Source organism: Pteropus medius, unplaced genomic scaffold (genome assembly GCF_902729225.1).
Source record: "Pteropus medius unplaced genomic scaffold, Ma_sr-lr_union100, whole genome shotgun sequence".
Classification (NCBI taxonomy): domain Eukaryota; kingdom Metazoa; phylum Chordata; class Mammalia; order Chiroptera; family Pteropodidae; genus Pteropus; species Pteropus medius.
The window spans coordinates 22,989,080-23,014,239 of NW_024349803.1; the positions used below are offsets into that span (position 1 = coordinate 22,989,080).

General features: G+C 46.6%; 2 protein-coding genes, 1 long non-coding RNA gene and 1 pseudogene across 8 annotated transcripts in view; 2 read left to right on the top strand and 2 right to left on the bottom strand.

Annotated features, from left to right (window-relative positions):
• Positions 1-1,023, bottom strand: part of LOC120582436 (uncharacterized) — a 13,359-nt gene extending 12,336 nt beyond the window's left edge. For both annotated transcript variants that reach the window (XR_005647567.1, XR_005647566.1), the window contains exon 1: positions 607-1,023. This is a non-coding gene — a long non-coding RNA (uncharacterized LOC120582436). The remainder of the gene's footprint in view (positions 1-606) is intronic.
• Positions 1-25,160, top strand: part of SUMF1 (sulfatase modifying factor 1) — a 127,173-nt gene that overhangs the window by 64,826 nt on the left and 37,187 nt on the right. The gene's annotated exons all lie outside the window — the stretch shown is intronic.
• On the bottom strand, positions 11,626-20,666 carry LOC120582435 (histone-lysine N-methyltransferase SETMAR). The gene is made up of 3 exons (XM_039837959.1): positions 20,322-20,666; positions 19,469-20,278; positions 11,626-13,060 (listed from the first exon to the last, which is right to left on the bottom strand). The coding sequence occupies exons 2-3, from the start codon at positions 19,583-19,585 to the stop codon at positions 12,272-12,274; spliced, it is 906 nt and encodes a 301-aa protein (XP_039693893.1). The 5' UTR covers positions 19,586-20,278; positions 20,322-20,666; the 3' UTR covers positions 11,626-12,271.
• LOC120582539 (uncharacterized) lies at positions 22,836-22,954 on the top strand (annotated as a pseudogene).

The window sequence follows — 25,160 nt, forward strand, 5'->3', positions numbered from 1 at the left end:
AATAAGAAATGGAAGGTGCTGTTTATTTTAGTAGGTGTTTTTCTGGGCTGCGGTGCGGTGGGGTAATGGCTCCAAACCGGTGTCTTGGTAAAGTCCGTTTCCACCGACTATCTTTACCGAGAGTTCTCTAGTCGACATAAAATAAGGCAGTGGGCCTTTCTTCCACGAGAACCTCAGAATCCTGGTCCTCTTGCTGATCACCTTTTGAAAACAGATCACGTGTTCCAGCGGCACGTAGAATTGTCGCCTGTGGTACGAATCCATCGTTGACTTAGTGAAAAGAGTATTTTGAAAACAAAACCAAACCAAACATGGAAATACAATGTTTTCTGTTTCGAGACTTCAGAGAGTTTATACAAGAGGCTTGTGGTTTCCTTTTTTTTTTTTCCTATCAAATGGTATTTTGCACGCATTTCTTCCTCCTTCCTTCCAGCAAATGCTGACCTTCCCAGGGGCAGTCTGTCTCATGAACAGGTGAACCTGCGGCTACTCGTAGGAGGACACGGGAGCAGTGCTCACTGCACAGGACTGCCACTGCCTGCCGGGTCCCCGGCGGCCACACAGAACCGGGCCCAGAGCCGCCCGCTCACCCCGTTTCCAAGATACCTGCATTTGCGTGTGAAGGCTTCTGAGTTTTCCTTGTTGGCATCCGATGACGATTTAAAAACCAAACACTGCGAAGAGCTGATAAATCATTCTGCAGTCAGGTTCGGCCTGTGGGGTGCTGCGTTCAGCCTCCATTCTGAAAAGTCGACTCATTTCATGGAACAAAACCTCATGTTTCTGTTGGAAAAAAATGACTAATCAAGTTAGTAACGTACCAGTGAGGGTCCGAGTGTGAGGAAGGGTGGTGGTTTCCCGGGGGATGCCCTCGACACCCCCAGCCTCAAAGTCATTTAACAGCCACTGCTGATCTCAGTGGCGCCATTGGCAGTCCATTTTTTTTTTAATTAATTTTTTTTGTGGTGACACTGGTTAATGAAATCCAATAAGTTTCAGCTGAACACTTTAACAGTAAGGCATAAATATATTTACACTGTGTGTTCACCTCTTTCTGTCACCGCGGGTTTGACCCCCTTTACCCCATCTACCTCCCCTGCCCCCCACCGACAGTCCATTTTCATTAACTTTGTCACTTATTACCCAGATTAATATTAGAAAACAGCAGAGGTCAGTTTCTTGACTATTGGTTTCATTTCATCTATTAAAACTTAATTTTCTGCAGTAAAAACTACCGCAGAGCAGGCCTTGCTTTTGTAGGTTTGCCAGAGTCCGCTGTGCTATTACGGAAAGTTGGCCATTGCTGTTTCAAATGCTTAAAGCCCCATGGATATTCCTGGCTCCCAGAGGCCTGGATGGAACCAAGGCAGCTGGCCAGGTCCCCTGCCTACCTCTGACTCTTGTGTTGAGAACATTAGAGCCAGAGTTCAATTAATGTTTTGATTAAGCCAAACCATTACAGACCATATTCAGGTAGATTGTGAAAGGAGAGATGCTCCTTTCTGAAATCTGCCCTATTTAGGATTGGGAAGTTCGGGGGATTAGTGGCAGCGGTGGAGTTTTTCAGCTTCAGATCAGAGTCTAATCTGCCCCCAAATGGTAATTGACCCCAAAGCCATCAGTGCGAGCAGGCTGGCTGGGCCTGTGGAATCGAATTAGTCACAGTCGTCAGGCAGGAAGGCCATTCCCTGTCCCAGTAACCGAAGGTCAGATGGGGTGGCTCTCGGGCGCCTGGGCCTGGGCCATGTTTGACAAACTCCTTGTTTTCTTTGCTGGGGAAATGGAAGACTAATCAGAGCGACTCTTCCAACAGGTCGGTTTGGCGTCTCATCAGAGTGACATTAGAAGCTCTGATCAACACTCACGGGAAAGTGAAACCAGCTCACAGACCGGCAGGGAAGAGAGATAAGCCCCTCGTCAGGTGGCGCCGATAAAAGGGTCCCCTGCGTTTGGTTTGGAGCTTGTGAGGAAGGGCCCTTTGTGGTTGCTTTTTTGAAGTCCGCAGTTTTCTCTGCTCCTGACACTGCCAGATACAACTTGATCTATTTACTGTTAAGTGACATGGAAGGGTGCCCTTGGAATCTCTTCAGTCGCTGTAGCTGGAATCACTTTGATATAGAAAGAGTCCCCAGAAGGACTTCACAGTATGAGGCATGTGTAGGGTAAGAACCCCCGCTGTCGCCGCCTGTGCTGGAGGTGACGTGGAGCTGGACCCTGCATGTCACTAGCGTCGGCCCCCGCAGGTGGTGGTGGTGGTATAAAGCCGGTGAGGAAGGTCTAAGTGTCGCTGTCATGAAGCAGCTCCCTTCTGCTCGGCGGATTCTGTCTTGATTTTTCCATTGGGAGGGATCCACCTCTTCTCTTAGAAAACTGGGACTCAGAGTGTTTACAGGGTGCCCAGGTGACACGGCCGAGGAGGCAGGACCGGGACTCGCTCTTTTCGTGACTTCCGTTCTCGCCACCGTACCCTTAAATCTGTCGCTTGTGAGTTTGGGGTGGGGAGGAGTGGATTGAAAAGAGGTGATTACTGGGAGGTCACCTCAAGGGGAAAAAAGGCAAAGAGCGAGGAGGGGCGATGGACTAGTGGCTGAGAGCACGGACTCCGGGCCAGACCGTCTAGGTTTACATTCTTGTCCTGCCGCTTGCTGGTCTTGTGACTCTGGGCAAGTTACTGAACCGATTTGTTCTTCAGACTTTGCATATTAAGTGGAAATACTTCTGGAACAGGTCGGGTCGAGGCCGGAGGGTAAACATAGTATGGGGTGATCTGCGTGCAAACCTTCGACCTGCTTTACGTCCATGCCAAACCGAAGGTCGATGCAATAGTCATTCTCAGTGTGGCAATGAGAATCTAAGGTTAAGACTCGGATGTTCTTAACCTCTTCAAAAGACGTGCTTTCATCACGCCCTCTCCTCCCACTTCTTTCTACACAGTGATCACGTGTTCATAAAGAAGTATGTATATATATATAACATATATATATATACACATACATATATATACACATATATATAACATATATATATACATATATATATATGTTATATATATACACATATATATGTATATATATATATATATGTTTAGGGGTGTGGTAGGAAAAGCCTGGGCGTATTGGAAACATTCACCCCCCGGAAAGAATGATCAAAAGGTGCATTATCAGCTCATTTGTACGAGGCTCAATTCCGTGAAGAGAATACAGCTGATAAAGACAGTTGACTGAGGTCACGTGTGAAGAATGAAAGAAAACAGTGTCCTGCACCGTGCTTATTAAATAGCATTCTGGAGGAGCGTGCGGGAGGACTTCCTCGATAAGATTAAGTCCCGTTCGTGAGACCAGGCCACAGTTCTCAGTCTCCACGCCTGACTCTGCCGCTCGGCTGAAAACTGGGCACAGTCTGTTCAGACGCAGCTTCAAGGAGGCTTCCAGCTCGACGTTCGCCTCTGTTCCAGAATATTTGTGAATACTCATTTCGGTTGGGGGAAATACACCGCACAAATATGGGAACCGTATTCACATTTGTCATTTTAAATTAATTAATGAGACCTTTTGCTTCAGGACACATTAGGCAAGCCAAAGGCTGAATCGCACCGATTATTGCTGTGGGCTGTTAGCTCTGGACAGGCCCTTGGTGCCAGGCCTTGGCCTGCATCTGTGGCAATGCTTTTCTGTGAAGTGGCAGTCCAGAATGCTTTTGTGCGTTATGGTCCCCATCTAGTGGCCACATTGTTCGTGGTTTTTGCTGTTTTTGTACAAGTAATATCTTGAGTTGGAGAACCTTTCATTTAGTGGTCCTGTGGATTTGGAAGGCTGGGGGAGGGGGACAAAAAAGAGGGTACAAACATTTATTCTATAGGAAAAATATTTTTTTTCTAAAGTACTTCTCAGTTCTGATCTCCGACTTTTTAGAGAGAAGGCAGGAGTGGAGATCATGACCTGCAGAAGGGGGGGAAGGCTCTAGAATGATCTCTCATCTTTTTATGCTGATTATTTTCTGAACTTCTGCCTTTATTAATAAGTATCATTAGAAAAACCTTTATTTTTTAGTTGTAAGAACAATAAAATGCGTAAGGTAAGATTAGAAACTCTAAAAAGTATGCAGAGTATCCTTAGAGGCCCTTCATTCTGTGAGTTCTGATCATCTCCCAAATCTTTGCCAGCAGGTAACCGCCATTAGCACTTAGTGTATCTTTCCAGACGTTTCCATGCATTTACAAACGTGTGTATTGATATATACTGACTACAGATTAGGTATAAATATACACATATACACATATGCAAGTCATACACAATATATACAATTCACATTTGGTTTGTATAAAACTAAATAGAATCATACTATTAAGGCTATTCATTTAATATATTTTGTACACCTCATGAAAATACTATACAGCTCTCATTCTTTTTAAACAACTGAATTAGCAGCCCCCAAAAGCTGGCTCTCCCCTGTCCTTACAACATCTTGCTGGTACCTTCCATTAAGGTCCTCATGCATTCATCTGGAACCCCAAGTTTTGCAGCTGTTGCACAGGAGACACCCCAGATTGCCCAGTCTGGAGACCAGCAGGATTTATGGTTGTGGTTCCGTGGGGCTGCGTGTATCTGCATACTCTAAAAGCTGCTGCTTGAGGGGCTAGCTTCCAATCAGCCTGAAAGACTGTGCGAGGCAGCCAACAGAAACAAACACAGAGTCAAGCAAAATGGGGAAGGGGAGCAGCATGTTTCAAACAAAATAGGAAATAAATGTAATGAAATGGAGATGCGTAATTCACCTGATAGAGTTCAAAGCAACGGCCGTAAAGAGGCTCCCCAAACTTGAGATAAATGGATGAACACAATGAGAACTTCAACAAAGAGGTAGGAATTATAGTGATGTACCAAACAGAAGTCACGGTGCTGACGCACGCAATAACTGAACTGAAAAACGCACGGAGGTTTAACAGCAGACTAGATGATGCGCATGAAAGGATGAGTGATCGTGGACTCAGGTCAGCGGAGCTCCCCAAACCGAGCAGCAAAAAGAAAGAAGGATTTCAAAGAGCGAAGCTGGCCTAAGGGACCTAGCGGGGCAACGTCGGAGGAACAACATTCAGGTGATTTTCAGTTTTTATCGTTAAAAAATGTAGCATAGGGAATATACTCAATAATAATGTAACAAGTATGTATAGTGCCAGGTGGGGACTAGACTAATTGGGGGCATCACATCATAAGTTATCGAAATGTCTAACCACCGTGCCGTACACCTGAAACTAATATAAAACAATATTGAATGTCCACTCATTAAAAAAATAATGTTCCAATAAACCTATTTGTACCTCCTTACATCTTTGCCAGTTAGTGCAGATATTTCTGTAGGATAAATTCCTGAGAATCTAACTCCTGTTTCAAAGCATATGGTTACTTTCATTTGGGGTGGATGTTGACAGCCCTCCAAAAAGGCTGTACCAATTTACATTCCCATGTACAGTGACTCTGCAGCTCTTTAATGCTTTTTTTTAATCCTAAAATGAATCTGAGAACAGCCAAGGTCGCTCTGCATAGGGGAACTTATGCAGGACGTGAATATTTGTCAGGGGAAGTGAATGAAATCAAACTCGGGTCGTCCTCTGGCCCGAGTATTCTCAGCCCTCCGCGGCTAAAGTACCAGCTCGGGGTAAGCCGATGAGTCCAATCTTGATTGCAAATCCAGTCTGCACAAGTGATCCACTGTTAATGAATTTGTCCTCAGGAGTAAGTTGTTTCCACCCCCGCCCCTGCCCACAATCCACAATGACCTCTTAACTGCCTGTAATGACCATATTGTTTTTCTCCTTGTGGCCGAAGCTCCGGAGCCCGTCTGAGCTAATAATTCTGACCTTTCCTTCGTGTGGGTTTGTTAGGGATGCTTCTGACCTCACGTGCCCCTGATCATTAAAAATCACTGTCTGAAATTCAGGGACCTTACGTGTTACCTAGTCTCGTCAGCCTCCTCCCTTCATCTCCCTGCTCCACCCTGTGACCTCAGAGATGGTTCCTGGGCCATTCCTGGCTTGTCGTGTTGGAAAAACTTAGGGGAGGTTGTCTGAAATTCTCTGTCCTTAGCCCCCCGCCCAGAAGACTGGGTGAATTGGGCTAAAACGAGGCCCGGGATTCGATGCTTTTCAAAGTCCCCTGAGCACTGGGGTCCCCGCCCCGTGGGAGCTTGAGTCGCATCCTCTCTAAAGCAAGGGCGTGAATGCTTTGAGCTCTCGCAAGGAAAGGAGGGGAGGGTCGTCAGGACAGTTCTGCCTGGAGACTGCAGGTGGCAGGTTGCTCCTGGGGGTGACCCGTGTGTCCGTCCTGGTGTCCCCGTTACTGGAAACGGGTGCTGCCTCTGCTGTGGGATCGATTTCCGGACTCCCTTCTGGAATGACAAAACCAGTAAGGGAGACGGCAAGACCGAAAAAACGCGCGTGCTTCCGTTGACATAGAGCTGTTCGTGGGGACCCTCGTCTCACAGTTTCGAGGGACCCTTTCGCTCAGGGATCCTGTGGCCGGGGACCCTGGGCGAAGCAAACCCGGAGGAGCAGCGAGCCAGCAACAAGTAGCCTTTGCCTCGTTGTACCTTGAAACGGCAACTCAGAAAGCCTCCCAAAGTGCCGAAACACCTAAGCGAGAGCTGGCGTGTAGCGAGCGCGTGATAACTGTTGGCTGAGTGACCAGAGCTTTCAGCAGCTATTGAAATTGAGGACCTGAAGTCCGCCTGCCAGCTTTTCCATGGCATGTGGCCTTTGGTTCCCTTGGCACGTGCTTTCTTTATTGGAATCTGTGGGTTTTGCATTATGAGCTTGGAGCTTTGGAACTTTCATGTCCAAGGCTCTTACAATTAAGTTGGCTTTGTGCTAGGGGATAAATCATTACTTATTGCCTTTTATGTCCTCAGAGTGGTACTGTTTATAAGTGAATATGCTGAAACGGCAAGTAGAGAATTCACATGGAATATCTTAGTTTCGAAAAGGTGAAGCACATTGCTGTCACCCGTGTTGCTGCTGGGGGAGGTGGACAAGGCGTGTAACCAGCCACAGGATAGGTGTATTGGTAAAGAAATAGAATATTTTTAAGGGAAATTTTTAAAAAGTTAGTGAACCCATTTGATCTCTGTCCAGTAAGGAATGTCTAATAATGTTTGTTATGCCTTAAACTGTTTCAAATGACAGGTGTAGAAAAGTCTACCTTGCTTGTAGCCCTGATTTTCTGAAATTAAAAAAAAAAATTTTTTTATCTGGTATCATAATGAAGAAAGAGAAGAAAAACTGTATATATTCATTCATAGCAGGACGAGAAAGAGACTCCTGAATCTCAAAAGTAAGTTCCGAGGACTTCATGCACAGCATTGTGATCACAGCCAGCAAGCCGCCGAGAGTAGATCTTAGATATTCTCCCCACGAGAAAGAAATGGTAGCCGTGTGGCGTGATGGAGATTTAGCTTTTGGTCTCAGTCTCTTCAGAATGCAGCACAGCAGGTGCTCAGAAACATTCGCCGAATGAATCACGAGGTCGAAGAATCATCCTCGTACCACCTAGCACGTGCTCGATGCTTGACATGTTTATGAGTGAATGCATGAATGAAGTGAATAAATGAATGCATGAAGAACAGAGCCATTGTGGTGCCCGGGTGGTCCAAGCAGAGCTACTTCTCAAGTGCTGGTCTTTGCAAAGAAATGTGTGGACCGGGTGTCATGTCGTTCATAAGGCTACCCCGACGTCGTCTTAGGAACTGCTGAGAGATTGTAAGTGCCTATGTGACCCCCCCCACTCATGTTAGAATGCCTTTTCTTTCTGAACGGATGGTGATAGTAAATATTAGTTTATTGTAAAATACTCTTACTCGGAAAAAAGTCAAAATTTAGTAGCTAAAATTGTTTTAAACTGGATAAAAATTTGGGACCAATTTCCGCGTGGCAGGTGGGGGTTGTGGGAGAGCTGGTGTCGGCAGAAGGTGGAGGATGAGTGACTGAGCTGGGCCCGGTTCCCACCGTGTGCTCCAGTGAGTCTGGGGTGAGGGGGAGGAGGTGGGGCCGCTGCTGGGGAAGAAAGGGGCCAGGGGTTATTTTCAGGAGACGGGAAAGACAGGAGAAACAGATCGGGACGCAAGCAAACACTTCCAAAGTCAAACAGACCCACTTTGTAAGAGTCCTTGAGCGCAAGTGGAGGCTCTAATGGAGGGGGTTCAGTTTCGTTCAGATAAGAGTGGCCTAGGTCTTAGATTTGTTCAAAGCACTGTCTGTGTCCACCTACTATGCTCAAGCACTTCGCGGTGGTGGCAGGTTCGGGAAAGAAGACAGAGGTGGTCAAGGGGTGGAGGGACGGCGGGGTGTGGGCTGGTCAGAGGGGCCGTGGCGAGCAGAGGCCACGGACGCGTGGGACGGATTTAGTGGCGTCAGTGCTTTGTAAGTGGCTGACCTCACAAGCGGGGAGCATCGACTGTGTCTGGACCTGAGGATAACAAGTTAGCAAAGTGCTGCATGGCAGGGATGAGCGTCCCGGAGATCTAGACATTGGTATTGTCCCAGTTCAACCATGGGGATGTGGCACTGAGGACAAGCTGGGCCGGTGGCTTGGAGGAGGATGAGCGACAGGGGACCGCAGGCTGATGGAAGTGGCGCAGAGCCCGCTGGCAGCAGACAGAAGAAGGGATGGAAGGAAGGCAGGAGAGACAGGGTAACAGGACGTATGGCTGGCTCTTGTTTTCGTAGCTGCCCAGGTGCCACGCAAACAAGCGTGGTGAGTGTAAGAAACGCAGCCGCGCCCAGGAGAGACATCCGGATGAAGGCAGTCCAGGGTTCTGCGAGAGGCAGAGGTGGGAGCAAGGTAAAGCACAACCACACGCGCACGCACCCCTGCTAACGCTCTCCGAAGGCACCCTGCCTGCTCAGCTTCTTCCAGACCATGGTCAAGGCCGGGGCTGAGCGGGAGCGTGGGTTTTCCGGGAGGACCTCAGAAAGATAAAGGAGTGAAGGATGAGGTGGAGAGTAGGCAGGGGCCTTCCGGTCATGCTAGGAAGTTTGGGCTCCATCCTCGAAGTGACGAGAAGTCACTGCGGGGCTTAAAGGTGGAGGGCGCGCTGTGGGGACGGCGAGGCTGGAGGCAGGGAGGCTGCGGCAGGGCACAGAACGATAACGTGAATAAGACAGCAAATAGGAGAGGTGTAGACGGAACTTACAGGCCTCGGTGATGATTGTCTTGGGGAAGAGGACGACGGGTCATGGATGACTTGTAGCTTTGGGCGAGGCAGACAGCATTGCCAATAATGCAAAAATGATACACAAATAGCGGAGGCGTTTATCATCCCAGAGAAACCCCAAAGAGTCGTGAGGAACCGGGGACACCACGGACGTCCTTCAGGGTCTGCTGGTAAACCTGCCATCCTGCCATCCTGCCATCCTGCCATCCTGCTACTTAAATAATTAGCCGGCCTCCACCAGGAAGGACCTACCGTTAGATTCAATCTGATGAAGCCAGAGGCAGGCCGCTTCTAGGACAACGTGCTACATGTTCTGTTAGGTGAGGCACGATGGCACTTAATGACAACTGCACTGAGAGAGTACGTGTAGCCTGTATCGATCCATTATCTTGTGTGAGGCTCACAACTGCCTTGCCAGGCAAGTTGGTTCTTCCGTCCCTCATTGCATCCAGGACAGGACAGCTTGTGGGACAGCCACAGGCAGTCTGGAGAAATATTTAAAGGTTGCATATCGTTATTGTCCTACTTTGACAAAATATCTTCATAACTACGAGAATGGAAAACATATAAAGTTATGGTTTTTAAATGACTGAAAGTTGGCAAAATATAAAATATGACTAAATTTCCTCATTGTTGCTCATGCCTGGGTGTCCAACTGAGTTGGCAGTGCTTGGATGGATAACAAAATAATGACCTATCTGGTTCCTAAATTATTAGATATTCCAAAAGATATCTAGTTTTCTTAATCATAAATTGCGCTGTTATAAACAAAATTTCACATAGTTGGTGCTCTCCTGACGATGATACCCTGTGAGAACATCTCTCAAGTCAGTGTAGCTGATTTCACTTTGAGAAAGCTTTACTCTGCTGAGACAGAGTTTAAAATAAATCACGAAATTTACTTATCCTGTTCAAACATTACTATGAGATTACATCGAATGATATGGAAAGACAGTTTCATCACATACATGACCATCACGTGTACTGTCATCGTAACTGTTAAATACGTCATGAGACGAACGATGTGAACATCATGAAGAATCAACATCAGACTTCTCGATCCACACATCTGCAAACTGGAAAGTAATGTGAATTGCTTAATGTGGCAAAATATTTGTGTCTCCACGTGTAACTGTCACGAATACTGTGCTACCCGTGAGGACCTCTGGAAAAACAAAAGCACAGAAAGGGGAGCAAGGAAGCTGACACTCAGCACTGCAAGGAACCTGTGCTTCGTCATTCAGGCATTTATGCTCTGGGCTGAAGGTCTGACATGTTGAATATTCATCTCTGTTCTTACTGAACCCAGCACTTCTGCAAAGCCAGGTCCACCTCCGGCCGTGGTCACGGCCACAGTCCCAGCTTCAGGCACAGCTGTGTTTTGTTTGAGGACATAGGAAAGTGGCGAAGCATCTCCCTCGGACCCAAAGGGTGTTCTTCCTGAGAGCAGTGTTCAGAGTCCCAGGTGACCGGTTTCCTAGGCACCACGTCTTCTTTTCTGGTAAGCTTTATGGAGATGTAATCACAAACATAAAACGCACCCCTTGAAAGCAGCTTTTAGGATTCTCACCCTAGAAAGCAGCCCTGGACCCATCAGCAGTCGCTTCCCACACCTCCCTCCCACCCGTCTCTGGCAACCACTGATTTATTTATTTAGAGATAGAAATGCTTATTGTGGACATTTCATATGAATAGAATCAGAATATGTGGCCTTTGGTGTCTGGCTTCTTTCACTGAGCATCATATTTCCAAGGTTCGTCCGTCTTCTAGTGTGTCAGTACTTCGTTCCTGACATATTACTTAACAACTTTATTGAGAGATAATTCACACAGCGTTTCACTCAGGAAGCGTACAGCTCTTAATATCACATGGGCAGAGTGTTACATGTAATATGGATCTTGATGTAACTTTGGAATTGCAAGGCCTCCTAATGGTACGGTTTAAATGTACTCGGGGAGATATTAACTAATTTATTAAATATAAATATGAGAGTATGGGGCCCAAATAATTACTTCAGCTTTCAAAATGTCTAATAAACCTCTAAAAGTACCTTGTTTTTGCAACATCCTTGCTTTAAAAAAGGAAGTTAGAGATGTTTGTCCCTCCAGAAGTATAGATGGAATTAAAAAACTCCCATCCCCTTTTGTGGTATTGGCAGGTTTATTTCCATATTATTAATATGTGAAGAAATGAGGCTGCTTGAAGTTTTGAAGCGTGACTTCACAAGCTTTGGAGTAGAGCCAAGTGTACAGTGAAAATGTTCGTTTCCTTTTTTGCCTTTTGGTTATACACATGGAAAGCATTGTCTCAGGTATATTTTTCATTATTGGTCGTTATTAGGGTTTTAGCAGGTGATAATCACGCCCTTCTCCTTGATTTGTGTTTAGAAACACAAGAGAAATAAGATGCAGGCGTCAGGCAGAAATCGAACTCTCAGCTTTATTACTGATAAACCTGGAAAGCAGGCCTAGCTAGGCACGCAGCTGCCAGTTTCCTTGGATCATTGTGCTTAGGTCCGGGGCTAGTGCTAGAAAAATCGAAATTACAGTGGCATAAATGGGGGAGAGGCCGTTTCTCACCTAAATGTCCAGGCGTCACATCGGGGCCGGTGGTGTGGTCCACAGCCCAGGCACCGAGGCTGCTTTCACTTTCGTTGACGTGCTGTGTGGTTTCCTTTTCCAGAGTGATCTCGGGGTATAAGGTGGACGCTCGAGCTCCAGCCAAGAGGAAGGGAGGGGGGTAAGGGCAGGATGTCCCCACTTAAGGACACACCGGTTTTGCTTCTGTCACCTTAGCTGGAACATGTCGCGTCTAACTAGAAAAAGTGCCCAGTTTTTAGCAAAACTCTGAGATTCCATTATAGAAGGGGGACAACCTGTGGTCGAGCTGACCACTGGCCTCCGCTACAGTGCGGGCAGCGGCTAAGGCAGAGCGGGGACTGCACGGAGGGTCACCCGTATGCAAGCGGGGACGCAGAGAGGGCCGAGCCAACACGCACGCTTCCTTGTCACCCTGTCCTGCCGCCGGGGGAGGAGAGGCCGGGCGCGTTCCCCCGGCACGGCCCGTCCTAGGTGACGTCCGGCCCTTCTGCGGGGCGGTACAGAGAGCTGTCGTAAGGCAGGAAAGCGGCACACGACCGCGCCCCACAGTAGCAGGGTTTCCGCGGCGTCCCGTCGTCCGGCCTGTCTTCGGCGTCACTGTCCGTTCCATTGAGGAATCTTCCCGAGTAGTCGTAGGACAGCTCTTCTCCCGGCGAAATGTCTCTGGCCGCGAACAGCGCCAGCTTCGGAACCATCGAGTCGACCCGCACGGGAACCATCACCAGGTTGGGCTCGCAGGAGTGGTTGAGGAAGCGCCCGACGTTGCCCACGCGCGCGGGGTCCACGAACGTCTCCAGCAGCGGCCCGGCGCGCGCGCGCTCGCGCACGGCGAGCACGTAGTTGGCGTCGCCGGCCGTCTGGGCGCGGACGCGGGCGCGCGCCTCGGGGCCGCCCAGGACCTCGCCCGCGTACTGGCAGACGAAGCGGCCGCGCGGCACGCGCGCCAGGGCGCGCACGCCCCAGCCCTTCCTCTCCGTCCGGAAGACCTGCAGCGGCCAGCGCAGGCCGCGCTGCACCACGCGGCTCCGGCAGCGCTCCGGGCAGCGGCACAGCACGTTGCACTCGAAGACCGGCCGCGCGCACCCGGCCGCCGAGCCCGCGTCTCGGAGGCGGCCGTCGTCGTCGTAGCTGTCCCCGTGGCGGAGACAGGGGCAGGTGCCGGCGCGGCAGGGCTCGTGCAGACACGCGCACCCCGGGACGGTGAGCTGAGTGGGGTCGACGTCGGCTCCCGGGCCAGCCACGTGCTCGGGGGTGTACTGCGGGAGACAAACGCGGCGACTTTTGTCTGCGATACTTGTTTTTCCAACATATGTAAAAATAGGGCAAAACTGACCCAACACAGTCTGTTAAAGTACGGCCTGAAAACATGCGTCTCCAATATAAAAGATTAATGTTAGGATTTAAAATTCTGTGCTTTCATTTTAAGTATAGAGATAATAGGAAAATTCTCTCTCCTCTCTTTCTCTCTCTCACACACACACACACATTTTTTTCTCTCCTATCAGAAATTGAAAGCTTTGGAACCTGTTTTGTTTCCCTCTTAGCTATGGATGTCAGAAAAATCAGTGCTGGATTTAGTTTTTGAATGCCGTTAAGTTTTATCCTTGGCTTTCGATCTTTTACATTTATCTGATAATGAAAATGCATACATGTATTTTTATTGTCAGTCACTTCAGATCTTTTGTGGGGATAAGAAAAATCATAAATGATAAATCAATGAAAAATGGCCTGGGTTAGACAGCTTTCCATTGAGTTTTTTAAAAGTAATTTTCTTATTTGAAGCTTACGTAAATTCTTAAATACCCTGATGTTTTAAAAAAGATGTTATTTGTAGTTTTATTTAAATCTTCACAATGTTAAGAAAGGCATTTGGCCATGAAATTATATATGGAATTCCAAAAATCGTATTTGTTACATACTTGTTAATACTTAAATTTACTGCAGATGTATTGTATACATGTAAAGAAATCTTATTCTTATTAAATGAGAAAGGGGTAATAGGAAAAAGTTTCTCAAAATTTTACATTTATAAAATGTTACAGAAAAAGAAAGCCCTAAGTCTGTATAATCTCTATGAAGTGTGGATGTCTGGTTATTTCTTCACTGGCATAATGAAGGATATTTTGAAACCCTGAAGATTTAAGCGTCTCTCATGAGCCCAGAATATTTCTTTATGAACAGACTAATTCTTGCTTGCATGGGACCCAGCTTGTTCATTTATAGCCACCGTTAGTGGCCTGGGACCCAATTTCAATGGGGGTGGGAGTGGAGGTGTCCCTGCTCCTCCAACAAGCAATGCTCTGGACACCAGCTGGGTGTCCCACAATTCAACTCAATTCTGACACCATCTGCCAGGAGATGACATCACATGCCACAGGTTAAAGATTCAGTCCTAGAAGACTGTCCATCCCCCACTTCAGGCACCAGTTGAAATCTAGGTTGTTACCTGCATTTCTGACAGACTGCCTATAAATCCGAGGTTCCCAAGAACCCCTCCTTGGGTTCAGTGGCTCCCAGAACTCAGAAACATTTTACTCACTGGATTACGGGTTTATTATAAAGTATGTAACTCAGGAACAGCCGGATGGAAGAGAGGTGCTGGGGAAGGGCACGGAGCTCCCACGCCTGCTCTAGGGGTGCCTCCACGCGTTCCCCGGCCTGGAAGCTCCCTGTCCTCCGGGTTTGTGTGGAGGCTCCATTACGTAGTCAGGATTATTAAAGCACTGGCTACTGGTGACTGACTGAGCCTCAGCCCCTCTCCACTCCCTGGAGATGGCAGTGGGTCGGGCAGAAAGTTCCAATCACATGGCTGCCTCTGCTGGCAACCAGCCCCCATCCTTAGGCGCTTACCTATGTCACACTGAGGCCTCGGCACTTAGGCAATTCTGAGAGTTTGAGGGGCTCGGTGCCAGAAACTGGGACAAAGACCAAATATATGTTGCTTTTTATAATCATAATAGCACACCTGCTTTGTTCCAAAAGGATTTAATGAGGCTTACAAAAAGGTAAGATAAATGAATAAAAAGATAATAGAGACTGCTGGATAAACTTCCTGTTTAAAGAGGGTATTTTTTTTCCCCTTGATGGATGTGATCACTGACCCTGATATCAATAATCATCACCAATCATTTTATCTCCGTATGTTTCGTTTCACATTCAAAGGTCAGTAAAATACCATTTCAGAGAGTTATTTTACCTGACTTAGAAAAATGGCTATACTAAAGAATATTCTTTTGAAAACCATTGTCTGATATAACATGATTATGTAATTATCCATCTTTTCAAGTATCCAACTATTTGTGAAAAGTTAGTCTTTTCAGAAATAATCTGATGCCACTGATCTGACATTCTATTCAAATATTTATATGCCATGTGAACTGTTAAATTTTGAGTATCTGAAAACTATTAAATGTGTTATACATTGGGAGTCACTGACGGGAGCTACAATGCTCCTAATTTGTGGCTCTCCACATTCTGCACCCTGTTTTCCTGGTACAAAGCCCAGGACCAAACTCGTCCAGAAGTGGGGTACCCTGACGGCTTCTGTGCTTACGCTAAGCCGAGGAGATCCCCCTTGGGGGATGTGACCTCAGAAGACAGGTTATTACCTCCCCAGCATCCATCCCTTCGCTTCTGATAGCAGCACCCTGACTCCTCCCAGGGGAGCCCTTGCCACCCTTGTCTCTGCCTTGGATGGGGGTCCGGGTTGGGCAGGGACCTAAACCTGGCCAACCTTAGCAACACTTGCTCTTTTCATCAGTGTTTGGTTCACAGATGGACACGGGACCTAAGACAGACCAACGACATTCAATTCTGGGACTTCTGCTGAAACAATTAGGGTGATGCACTCTTTTTCTGCTGCGGAGCGTTCACCTGGTATCCCCAAATTCTACCACACACGTAAGACCCGCTACCAAGGGTGTAACCAGGAAAGGGGCACGGGGGTGCGAAGCAGGGAGCTGGGGGAAAGCAATGTAGCTGACACTGTTCGAGTTTGGGTCCAGGCTTCGCCGTTACGTGAGGCAGTTCCTTCCCTTTTTGGTTCAAGTCAGTCTGTGTCATTTCTGTTTCTTGCAAACAAATGAGTCTTGACTAGTACACACGGGCTGGAAGCTGATAATGGGTCTAGGAAATGGCTGGGCAATTTAGTGAAAGATATAAATGGCTAATGAACAATGAGGACTCGAATTGGGAGGTGACACTGAACACTGTGCAGGAGGCCGGACAGGAAAACTGTGACTGTGGTCTGGAGCCCCGGGCAAGCAGGGAACTGCTTAATGCAGAACACAGAATCTCCTAAAGGAGACGTACACAGAACCAGAATATTACTAGCTTTGTGACTTAGGGCAAGGGACTTGCTAAGCTTTGGTTAGCAACTATGAAACAGAAATAATACCTGTATCTGGGTGGGTTCTCGTGAAATTCAAGTAACATAACACTACTCAATGTCAGGCACTTTATGCTTTTAAAATAGTAGCTTCCTTCAATTCTTCCAAACATTTCCTTTCTATCTCACAGGGTGCCGTGAAGGAAAAATAGAGCGAATCCATGTGCACAGCTTCCTCTGGTGGCTGGCACGTACGTGTTCGGTGTGATTTACACGGGCTATCCAATAGGGTGGTAAGAAGCAGTGGGTTCTGGGGTCAAACTGCTCAGGTTCAAATGCAGTCAAACCCAAATTATGTCTAGGAAACCATCTGATTACATTTCTACCCTCTATCACTTGTCCGTCTTGATGGGGGAGAACCAAGAGCTGACTCAGCCAAGACGTCTTTCAGTTATCAACAAATGTTGCCTTGCTGCCTATTACACGCATGTGTGTGTAAGAGGAAAAACCACTCAAGAAAATACAAAAGAGGGCACGGAGAATGAAATTTTTATCACGTTTTTGGTATTGTTATAACATAAGCTTTACTTTTTCCTGGTATGGAATTGATTATGCGAGATTTGGGAATAAATGCAAAATGCTCAGTGCGAAATGATGCGCTGGAAACCAGAGCCTTGAAGAACTGGGTGGAAACTGCATATCTTTTGACAGAAAACTTCAGAGAAAAGTTTTTTATAAACATGGTCACCCAAGAAGCCAAAATGGAAGCCGGAGACAGCACACTGGTGTTCTCATACTCAGTTCCTCTCCCCTTCACCACGCCTGCACGCAGTGGCATGAACTTTGGGATCTAAATGGCGTAAACTGTAGGGCTCTCCACTGGTACTAAATGTCTTTTAAACAAAACTCGTCTCAAGGAAAGGCATGGTCCTGAGGTCTGCAGTGTGGTATGGTGAGGGGTCAGGTGCCTATTCGTAGTAGTGGTCACAGAGCAGGTGACCAAGGAAATAATTTTGATTGCTTGATTGCAGCTCTTGATAACTTTCGATAGGAGGTCTGACATTTCTGAGTTACATTCTGTATGAAGCTCCAGAAACTGAAGTATGAAACCATACAATATTGTGGGCTTAAAATCTAGGCCTTGATTTTGAATTTTAAGCAAGTGCTGTGAAAATCCTCATTCCTTTTTTGGTTGTTTTGAAACGCCAGCTACAAGAATCTTTGTACTTGGCCTCTAGCCCCATGAGTTTGTTTTTGCTCCAAGCAGCTATTAGGAGACTGTGAGCCAGATAATTCTTTTCAAGGGCAAGTTGAGATCTTAACAAAGATGTTTGAAGCTGGTTTCAGAAACCTGAAAAATGGCTAGGTCCAACTCTCAGTTCAAGAAAAATCAATGGTTTCTTTTCTACTTAGGTTTCAGTATTGATGGCGTTATGATATGCTTGCTTCCGGTCTGAACATTTGGATGTTCTTTTTTGCCTTTTCACACAATACCCAAAAGCTAACTAGACACCAAGTTATTTTTAACTTGAATTTTTCATGCCTTATTTCTTATGTGTGCATATGCCCGTGAAGGCAGGGTTTGGGACAAGCAAACTCTTTTGACCTTGTATAAGACTTGTTTTTGTGCTCCATGAATATGTGGAAGCAAAGCAGTTGCAAGGACTTTGAGGCTTGTCATTTAAGTGTTTTGAGCATTTTTTATCTTCTTGGTGAGACTATAAATTCCCTGAGGAAGGAAGGGATCGTGTCTTCTTTCTGCAACTCTAACTCCACCAGAGCTGTGCACACAGCCAGGCAGCTGAGCACAGTGGGATCGAGTCTGTCTCTGGATTTTCCTTTACACCCATCAATTGCAGGTATAAGGATCAATGCAAGGTTATCACAAAGCTTCCTCCCCTCCCCCCCCTTTTATTAGCAATCAAGTGCTTTCTATTTGCTCTTGTAAGCTCAAGGGCAGGAACTGTGTGTTGTCAACCATTTAATTTTATGTGCCTAGCTTAAGATGGTGCCTGGCACATTACAGACACTCAATTATTTGTTGAATAAAGAAAACATATATCAGTGTTTTTGACCAGGCATTCAGCAATGTTTGGTTTTGAATAAGATTTTAGGGATCAGTGTTTAATATGGTGCTAGGCAACTGTATTGTTAAGCTTAAATTACCTAAGGTGGTTTGAGGAAAAATAACCACTTCTGACATTAACATCCTGCTCTACTCTGAAAATTGCTATTGCGTCTAATGTTTTATTTGCTCCTCAAACAAGCCTAGGAAGCAGGAAGAACAGACAGGGTTCAATATTGAGAATCGATGTGACAAGGGCTATATATTTTAACTGCATTTTGCAGATGAAGAAACTCAGGCTCTGAGAAATGGCTAAGATGTTAAGCCATCAACCTCTAAGTCCAGTGCTCCATCCCCTCCAACACCTTTTTTCTTTGGTCATTCCTTATTCCCTAGGCAACATTCAGGCCAAGGTCAGAGGTGTGAGAAAGGTAGAGAAGGGCTTTGAGGTAGTAACAGTAGTTAACGTCTACTGAGTTCTTTCAGCAAACCAGGAACTGTATTTTACTTGTAATTTTCGAAGCAACCGGGAGAGAGGTACTATTAAGTGCATACGGGAGAACTCTAAGGCTTACCCGAAGCTAGTTTATATTTGCTCAAGCGCTTACAGCATGAGGGAGATTCAGCTAAGTCTGACTCTAGGGGCCACGTTTTTAACGATGACACTAGCTAGGCTGAGATGGGTTAATAGGCCCCCATGACTTACCTTACATATGAGACACCTGAGACCTGAGAGGTTAAGGATTTGCCCCAGATCTCTCTGCGAGTTCTGGGGGAAGTAACGGCAAAAAGCCAGATTCTCAGGCCTTTCCAAGGGACCTCACGAAGCCTCTGGTTTTGCCCTTCAGGGAACTGCCGGCGTATGGGCAGAAAAGAGGAATGCTCTGGTTAAGGTTATTCTGAAGGGTTAACATGAGAATGACAGAAACCTGTGCTTTTAGGAGCTATTCTTGCCCACAAATACCTGTGCGAAGGGGTAAGAAAACAGGTAGAAGAGTCTGGAGGTCACCTGCCATCAACCACAGAACTGCGAGCACCTGGGAAGCTGCGGGGCCACATAACCCCGCCCCCTACTCGGAGGGCGCAGGCCCCCCCTCATTGGCTGCGCGCGCAGCGCTCCTGGCCGTCGAGCCCCGCCCCCTACTCGGAGGGCGCAGGCCCCACCCCAGTGGCTGCGCGCGCAGCGCTCCTGGCTGTGAAGCCCCGCCCCACGCCTCTCTCGGAGGCCGAGCCCCGCCCCCTACCTGGATCGGCTCTGGCCCCGTCCCCTACCTGGAAGGGCTCTGGCGCCGCCCCCGGGGGCCACGCAGTCACGGGCAAGTTCTCCAGGCCGCACGCGATGTCCAGCTGCTCCGTGGGGGCTTCAGACTCCTCCCCAGGAGTTGCCATCCCGCAGGGCTACAGAGCTCGGCCCCGCAGCGCCTGCCGCCCGACGCGCCGGAGCGTCGCGGAGGATGCCGGGAGTCGTGGTCCCGCGGCCCCGCTGGCTCACGGGAGGCGCAGGCTTTCCATCCCCGCACGAGGGGCCTGTGCGCGCGTGTCCTCCCCGGCCTCAGGTCTCCTCCACTTTCTGGGCGGGCTCGTCCTTTGTTTTGAGCCACATGCACAACAAACAGTACAAAGCCTTGTAAAGTACGGACAAAGCTTTGGAGACACAACACGAAGTGCTTGAATTTTCGTGAGTCTCCGGGAGGGGGTCAGAGGCGAGGTCATGGTCCGGGTTTCCGCGGGCTCAGAAGTTGGGGTGTGGGGGGCGTGGAGGGCGCTCTCACCCGAGCGGGACGTGCACCGGGGCTTCCGGAGATCCGGGACTCGGGGCAGGTCGGGTGACGCGTGACAGGGCTCGCGCTCAGGTGGCAGGGTGGCCTCCTGGGGCGCCCGCTCCCTCGTGTCCCCGAAATTGCCGAATCAGTGGGATGCTGTCGGTTTCACCAAAGTTCCTCCCCTCCCCTGTCCCGCTGCTCCTTCTGGAAGCGTCTCGGGCCGTGGCCTGGGGCGTCCCCGCCTCACACTGGCCTTGGTGTCCTTCCGTCCCCTGCCTCAGTGTCCCCGCGGGCAGCGGTGTCACTCTGGCTTCTGCACCTCAGTGTCCCCGCGGGCAGCGGTGTCACTCTGGCTTCTGCACCGGGCCATTACCCTCCTCGGGGCTCATCAGGGACAGCGTCCACCCCCGCGGCCTGGTAGGTGGCCTGCTGCGGCCCAGACCAGCCAGTCAGTGGGCGTCCCCGCCTTCTGCACAGGCGCCTCGCGCCCCAGGTGACCTGGGTTGACTTATTCTGCACATCTTCCTTTTGTCCTTTAACATAATCTGGGAGAACAATTTGTCCACGACCTCCAGAGTCGCCAAAGCAGCAAAGCAAAGCCTTTCTCTGTACTCCCTCCGCTCTTTAGACTTCCATGGCTAAGAATTTCCGCCCAACCCTGTTTATCCTACCTTCACAGTGTTTTCTATTTCTTCTTACCTAGTCCCAGGCGCTCGTGTCCCTTTTTTTTTTGCTTGGACTCCCGAAGTAATTTTTTTTTTTTTTTTTCAAAGCCCTAACAGTCTCCATACCCCAGATCAACCTTACCGCTGCTTCTATAACGATCTTCTGAGGATGCGCATCCAATTATACTGTCCCGCTGTTCGAAATTCTGTGTTCGCTCCGTGTTTTTCTCAGAGTCCATCTTCTGTAGCCGCGTTGTAAGGTCCTTGAAGATCCAGACGCTACCTGGTTCCTTGGTCTCTGTTTTTAACCCCTTGTTCTATTTTCTTAACAAGCCATGGCACTTGGGCCTCTGTGACTTTGTTCACGTTTCTCTTGTGTCTCCAGTGCCTTTTTCCCGTGCTCTCTGTCCACTCAGCTTGTGTCCCTTTCTCTGTACCTTTCCTGACCCTGATTCCTACAGCATTACTTGGCCTTTTGTGTGCGTGCGTGTGTGCGCGTGTGCGCGTGTGCGTGCGTGTGCCATTTCTCATAGCCCTTGCAACTCTTTGTCATAATCAAAGGCAAAGGCCTATTGAAATCATAAAAATTATACATGAGAAGAGACAGGAAGAAGGAGACAGAGAAAAATATTTTGTATTAACTTCAATAACTTTGGTATATTTGCAAGTCTTCTGATGTGGGGCCAAGGTGTTTTGTTGTTGCTGTTTCGTGTGTGGGTCTACTGATTAGAATTCCACATCATGCCCACTCTGAGCTCGTTTGGGTGTCTTTAAAGTGGAGCAGCACCCAGAAGGTAGTGAGGGCATCCAAGTTTGTGATCTGGGCCCCCCCTTTCTGCCCCCCGCCCCCCGAAGTGTTTTATACGTTTCTTACACGTACTTCAATAGCAAAACATTTTAGTGACTTACCTTTTTTTAAAGTTTTTCCAGAATGTTTCACTTAGTTTTCCTAGAGGGAGAAACTCTTTACACTCACAGTTCATCATTATTTCCTCAGATAATTATAATAAGGCCTACATGTCATTAATAGTGTCTTAGTTCAGCTGCTGCAACTGAATACCATAGGCTGGGGGGCTTAAACAACAAACATTTATTTGGCACAGTTCCGGGGGCTGGGAGTCTGAGGTCAAGGTGCCAACATGGTCAGTTTCTCCTTGAAGGCCCTCTTCCTGGTTTGTAGATGGCAGCTTCTCATTTATCTTTATGTGGGGACACAAGGGCTATAAGGATACTAGTTCCATCACAGGGCTCCACCCTCCTTACCTAATTACCTCCCGAAGGCCCCACCTCCAGAAACCATCACATTAGGGCTTCAACATATGAATTTTAGAAGAACATATTCAGATCATAGCAAATAGATTTGGGAATAGACACTCATGTTTCTGACCATGGGCAACAATAACATTCATTGAGTTATTATTACATGCCAGACGCCATTTAAGAACTTTACATGTACAATTTCATTTAATTTCCATAATGAGGTACTTGAAAACCTTATTGAAATTACCCACCGAAGGTCGTTATAGTTTCAACTAAATGTTCAGACTCATATGAGGACTCTCATAGGCCACATGTGGCATTAGGGTCGTTCAGAAAGTCACAGCCTGCCCGCAGAAATGCTTCAGATGTTCTGTGGGAATAGTGCATGCAGCTGTCACACAGCAGGTTAGAAAGCTGCCTGGGAGCATTCTTTGTCTTCCCAGAGAGTGCTCAAATGCAAGAAGAGATCCTCATTAAGAGGATGTGGGAGCATCCTGAATTAGAAATCTTACACCCCATAGGAGCCATAGGCTTTAAGGGAGTCTCCTAGTACGTATTTTATGAGTCATGGCTGTGTACTTGCTCTTACTTAGGAGATAGTCATTTATGTAATGTAATTGGTCATGTGATAAGGGATACAAGGAAGGTTTAGGGAAAGTACAATGGTACTTCAAAAGAAGGAAAGATTACTCCTAGCTGGGGAGATCAGGGAAAGCCTCGTGGAGAAGGGGCTATTTGCCATAGGATATGAAGAATGGATAAGATTAAGGAAGATTATGAAAGGCATCCAGGCAGAAGGAACAGCAGAAGTAAAAGAACTATGTGAATAGGAAAGTAATTTCAGATTGGCCGGAGACCAGGTTCATTTTATTTTTCAGGAATTATAAACAATGAAGGAATTTTGCAAATAGCGAAAGAACACGCTGTTCTTTCATTTTAAGAAAGTTTTTGGTCTACGGCCATGCTACCCTGAACAAGCCTGATCCCATCTAATCTCGGAAGCTAAGCAGGTTCGGGCCTGGCTAGTACTTGGGTGGAAGACCACCTAGGAAGACCAGGTGCTGGAGGCATAAAAAAGTGAAAAAATAAGGGATTGCAAGCTGACGAGGTCTTTGCAATCTGTGAGGTCAACCAAGAGTTACCACAAAAAATAAAAAAAATAATTAAAAGAAAGTTTCTGAACACTGATTACATAGAGTGCTGTGTTTACCAATTTGGGGAAAGTACCCATGAAGAAGACGTGGTGCCCAGGAGAGCTTCTAGCCCAGCAAACAGATAGCTCTCTCCACCCAGAGGTTAATAAGAACTGTACGAGTGTATGGAGAAAGAATTACAGGAGCAGGGAGGAGAATCACACTCCTGTATTTGTAGATCGTTATGCTTTAGTTTTGGACTCTTTTTTGGTAGTATTGTCTGCCCTTTGGAAAAATATTTTGAAGGATCCATTCTATTTTATTTTTTTCTGAAGCCGTCAGTGATGGTGCGTCCAGAATAAGATATTTAGTTCATGCCAGCCTTTCAGTTTAATTTGTTTTTATCTTGCTGGCAGTGGATCCAAAAGTATTTTGTATAGCGTGAGATTAAAATACTGTGTGCAGGCTGATATAATCAATCTTCAGAGTTCCAAACAGTTTTTTTTTTTTCAGGCCTAAAAACCGATCTTATTTTCTTTAGATGATGCTTTTCACTGACCAGGAGGCTGGATCCTCACAATTGTTCTGAAAACCATTATAGCTACATGGTGAAAAAATGATCCCTGGATATTAATGAGTTGCCCAAATTGACAGCTATAAGTAAGCATTAACCTGAATATTACATGGTTATTCACATTTCTTTTGGCTTTTTCACTGGAAGAAGAGAACCTAATCTGATCAGTAATAAAAACTTAAAAATATACAATATAGTAAAAGTAACATTTTGTAGTTTCAGTTATCTTTGCCTAAATTATAGGGTGTGACGATATGAACTTGCCATTTTTTTAAAGCAAAAGTGGCCTTTAATTGAGATGTTTTCTTGCTGTTTTTTTTCCTTTCTTTTTTTTTGGTGGGGCTGGGGGCAGTGTTTTAATGAAGTTCCGCATGATTTTGTATTCAGAAGCTATTCTTTCATCAAAGTCTCACTAGCGTCACCTGAGCTTAATCTGGGATATACTTTATCGCCAGTGATGAAAGGTCTAAAGTGAGCAGAAGTTGCATATTTGTTGGTATTCAGACAGCATGAAAAGAGTAGTTTGGAACATAATAGCTTTCCAAAAGCGACTCACTACTAGATACTAAGTAGGCCTCACATAAGCACTGGATCCACTCATCAACTAAGATTGTGCAAATGAAATCATTTTGAAGAGAACCAAAGCATACTAGTTGATACTTCTGGAGGTTTCTCTCAATTCGTTGACTATTTCCCATTAGAGAACATGCTAGCCCCCACACAGCCCGTCAGGTGGACTCACTGAGCCTCGGCCCACACTTTTGACTCTGGACGCACACCTGTCAAGCTAGGCCAGTCATGCTCTTGATGAGTAGTTGAGGCCGAAAAACAGCTAAACCTGAATGTATGATTTGGGAGCTGAGAGGTAGGCAGCTTTATTCGGTATATTGAAGGACAGGAGGAGAAAAGTCAGTCTTCCAGGAGAAGAATGAAGCCGACCGTGACAAGGAAAGGACTCCTCAGTCCTTCAAACCCGGCCACCTCCCATTCTAATCCCTTTAGGATTCACATGACATTTATATTCTTAGAACAAATTAGTCCTTTGGGTTTAGATTAAGTATGGTTTCCATTCTTTAGTCAAAGAATTTTGACCAGTGAAAATGATGGAATTATTATCATTATTAGAAAATGTGGGCTGGATAATCAGCTACTGTGCACAGTTGATGTCTATGAATTTTTGTTCATTTTAAAAGTTGGTAAGTTATTGGTAACACTTTGCATTTCTGATGTGTCTTCACTAAAGAACGCTTTCCCAAAATAATATGAATAGGAGTTTATATCAAAAGTAGTAAAAAATATGAAATTTCTGTCTAGTGGAAGGGAAATAATATAATAATAGATAATAGTTATGTTAATTATAATATGTGCCCCATATTGTAAAAAGATAGCAAAATGGAAAGTAAATTGGACCGAAAAAATGTCTTTAATAGCTGAATTTTCTGTCAAAGTGTATGGCATGCGGATCACTTTGCAATAAGAAAGAAATATGGCAGCTGATTAAAAGAATGTGAGAGTTGTATTTTATAAAATTATGATCCTGCATTCTTTCCACTTTCCAAAAGACAATAG

Coding starts and splice junctions, on each gene's coding strand:
- LOC120582435 (XM_039837959.1), bottom strand. CDS start 19,585: ATGGCAACTCCTGGGGAGGAGTCTGAAGCCCCCACGGAGCAGCTGGAC. Junction 13,061..19,468: donor CGGCGCCAGAGCCCTTCCAG/GTAGGGGACGGG, acceptor TGTCTCCCGCAG/TACACCCCCGAGCACGTGGC.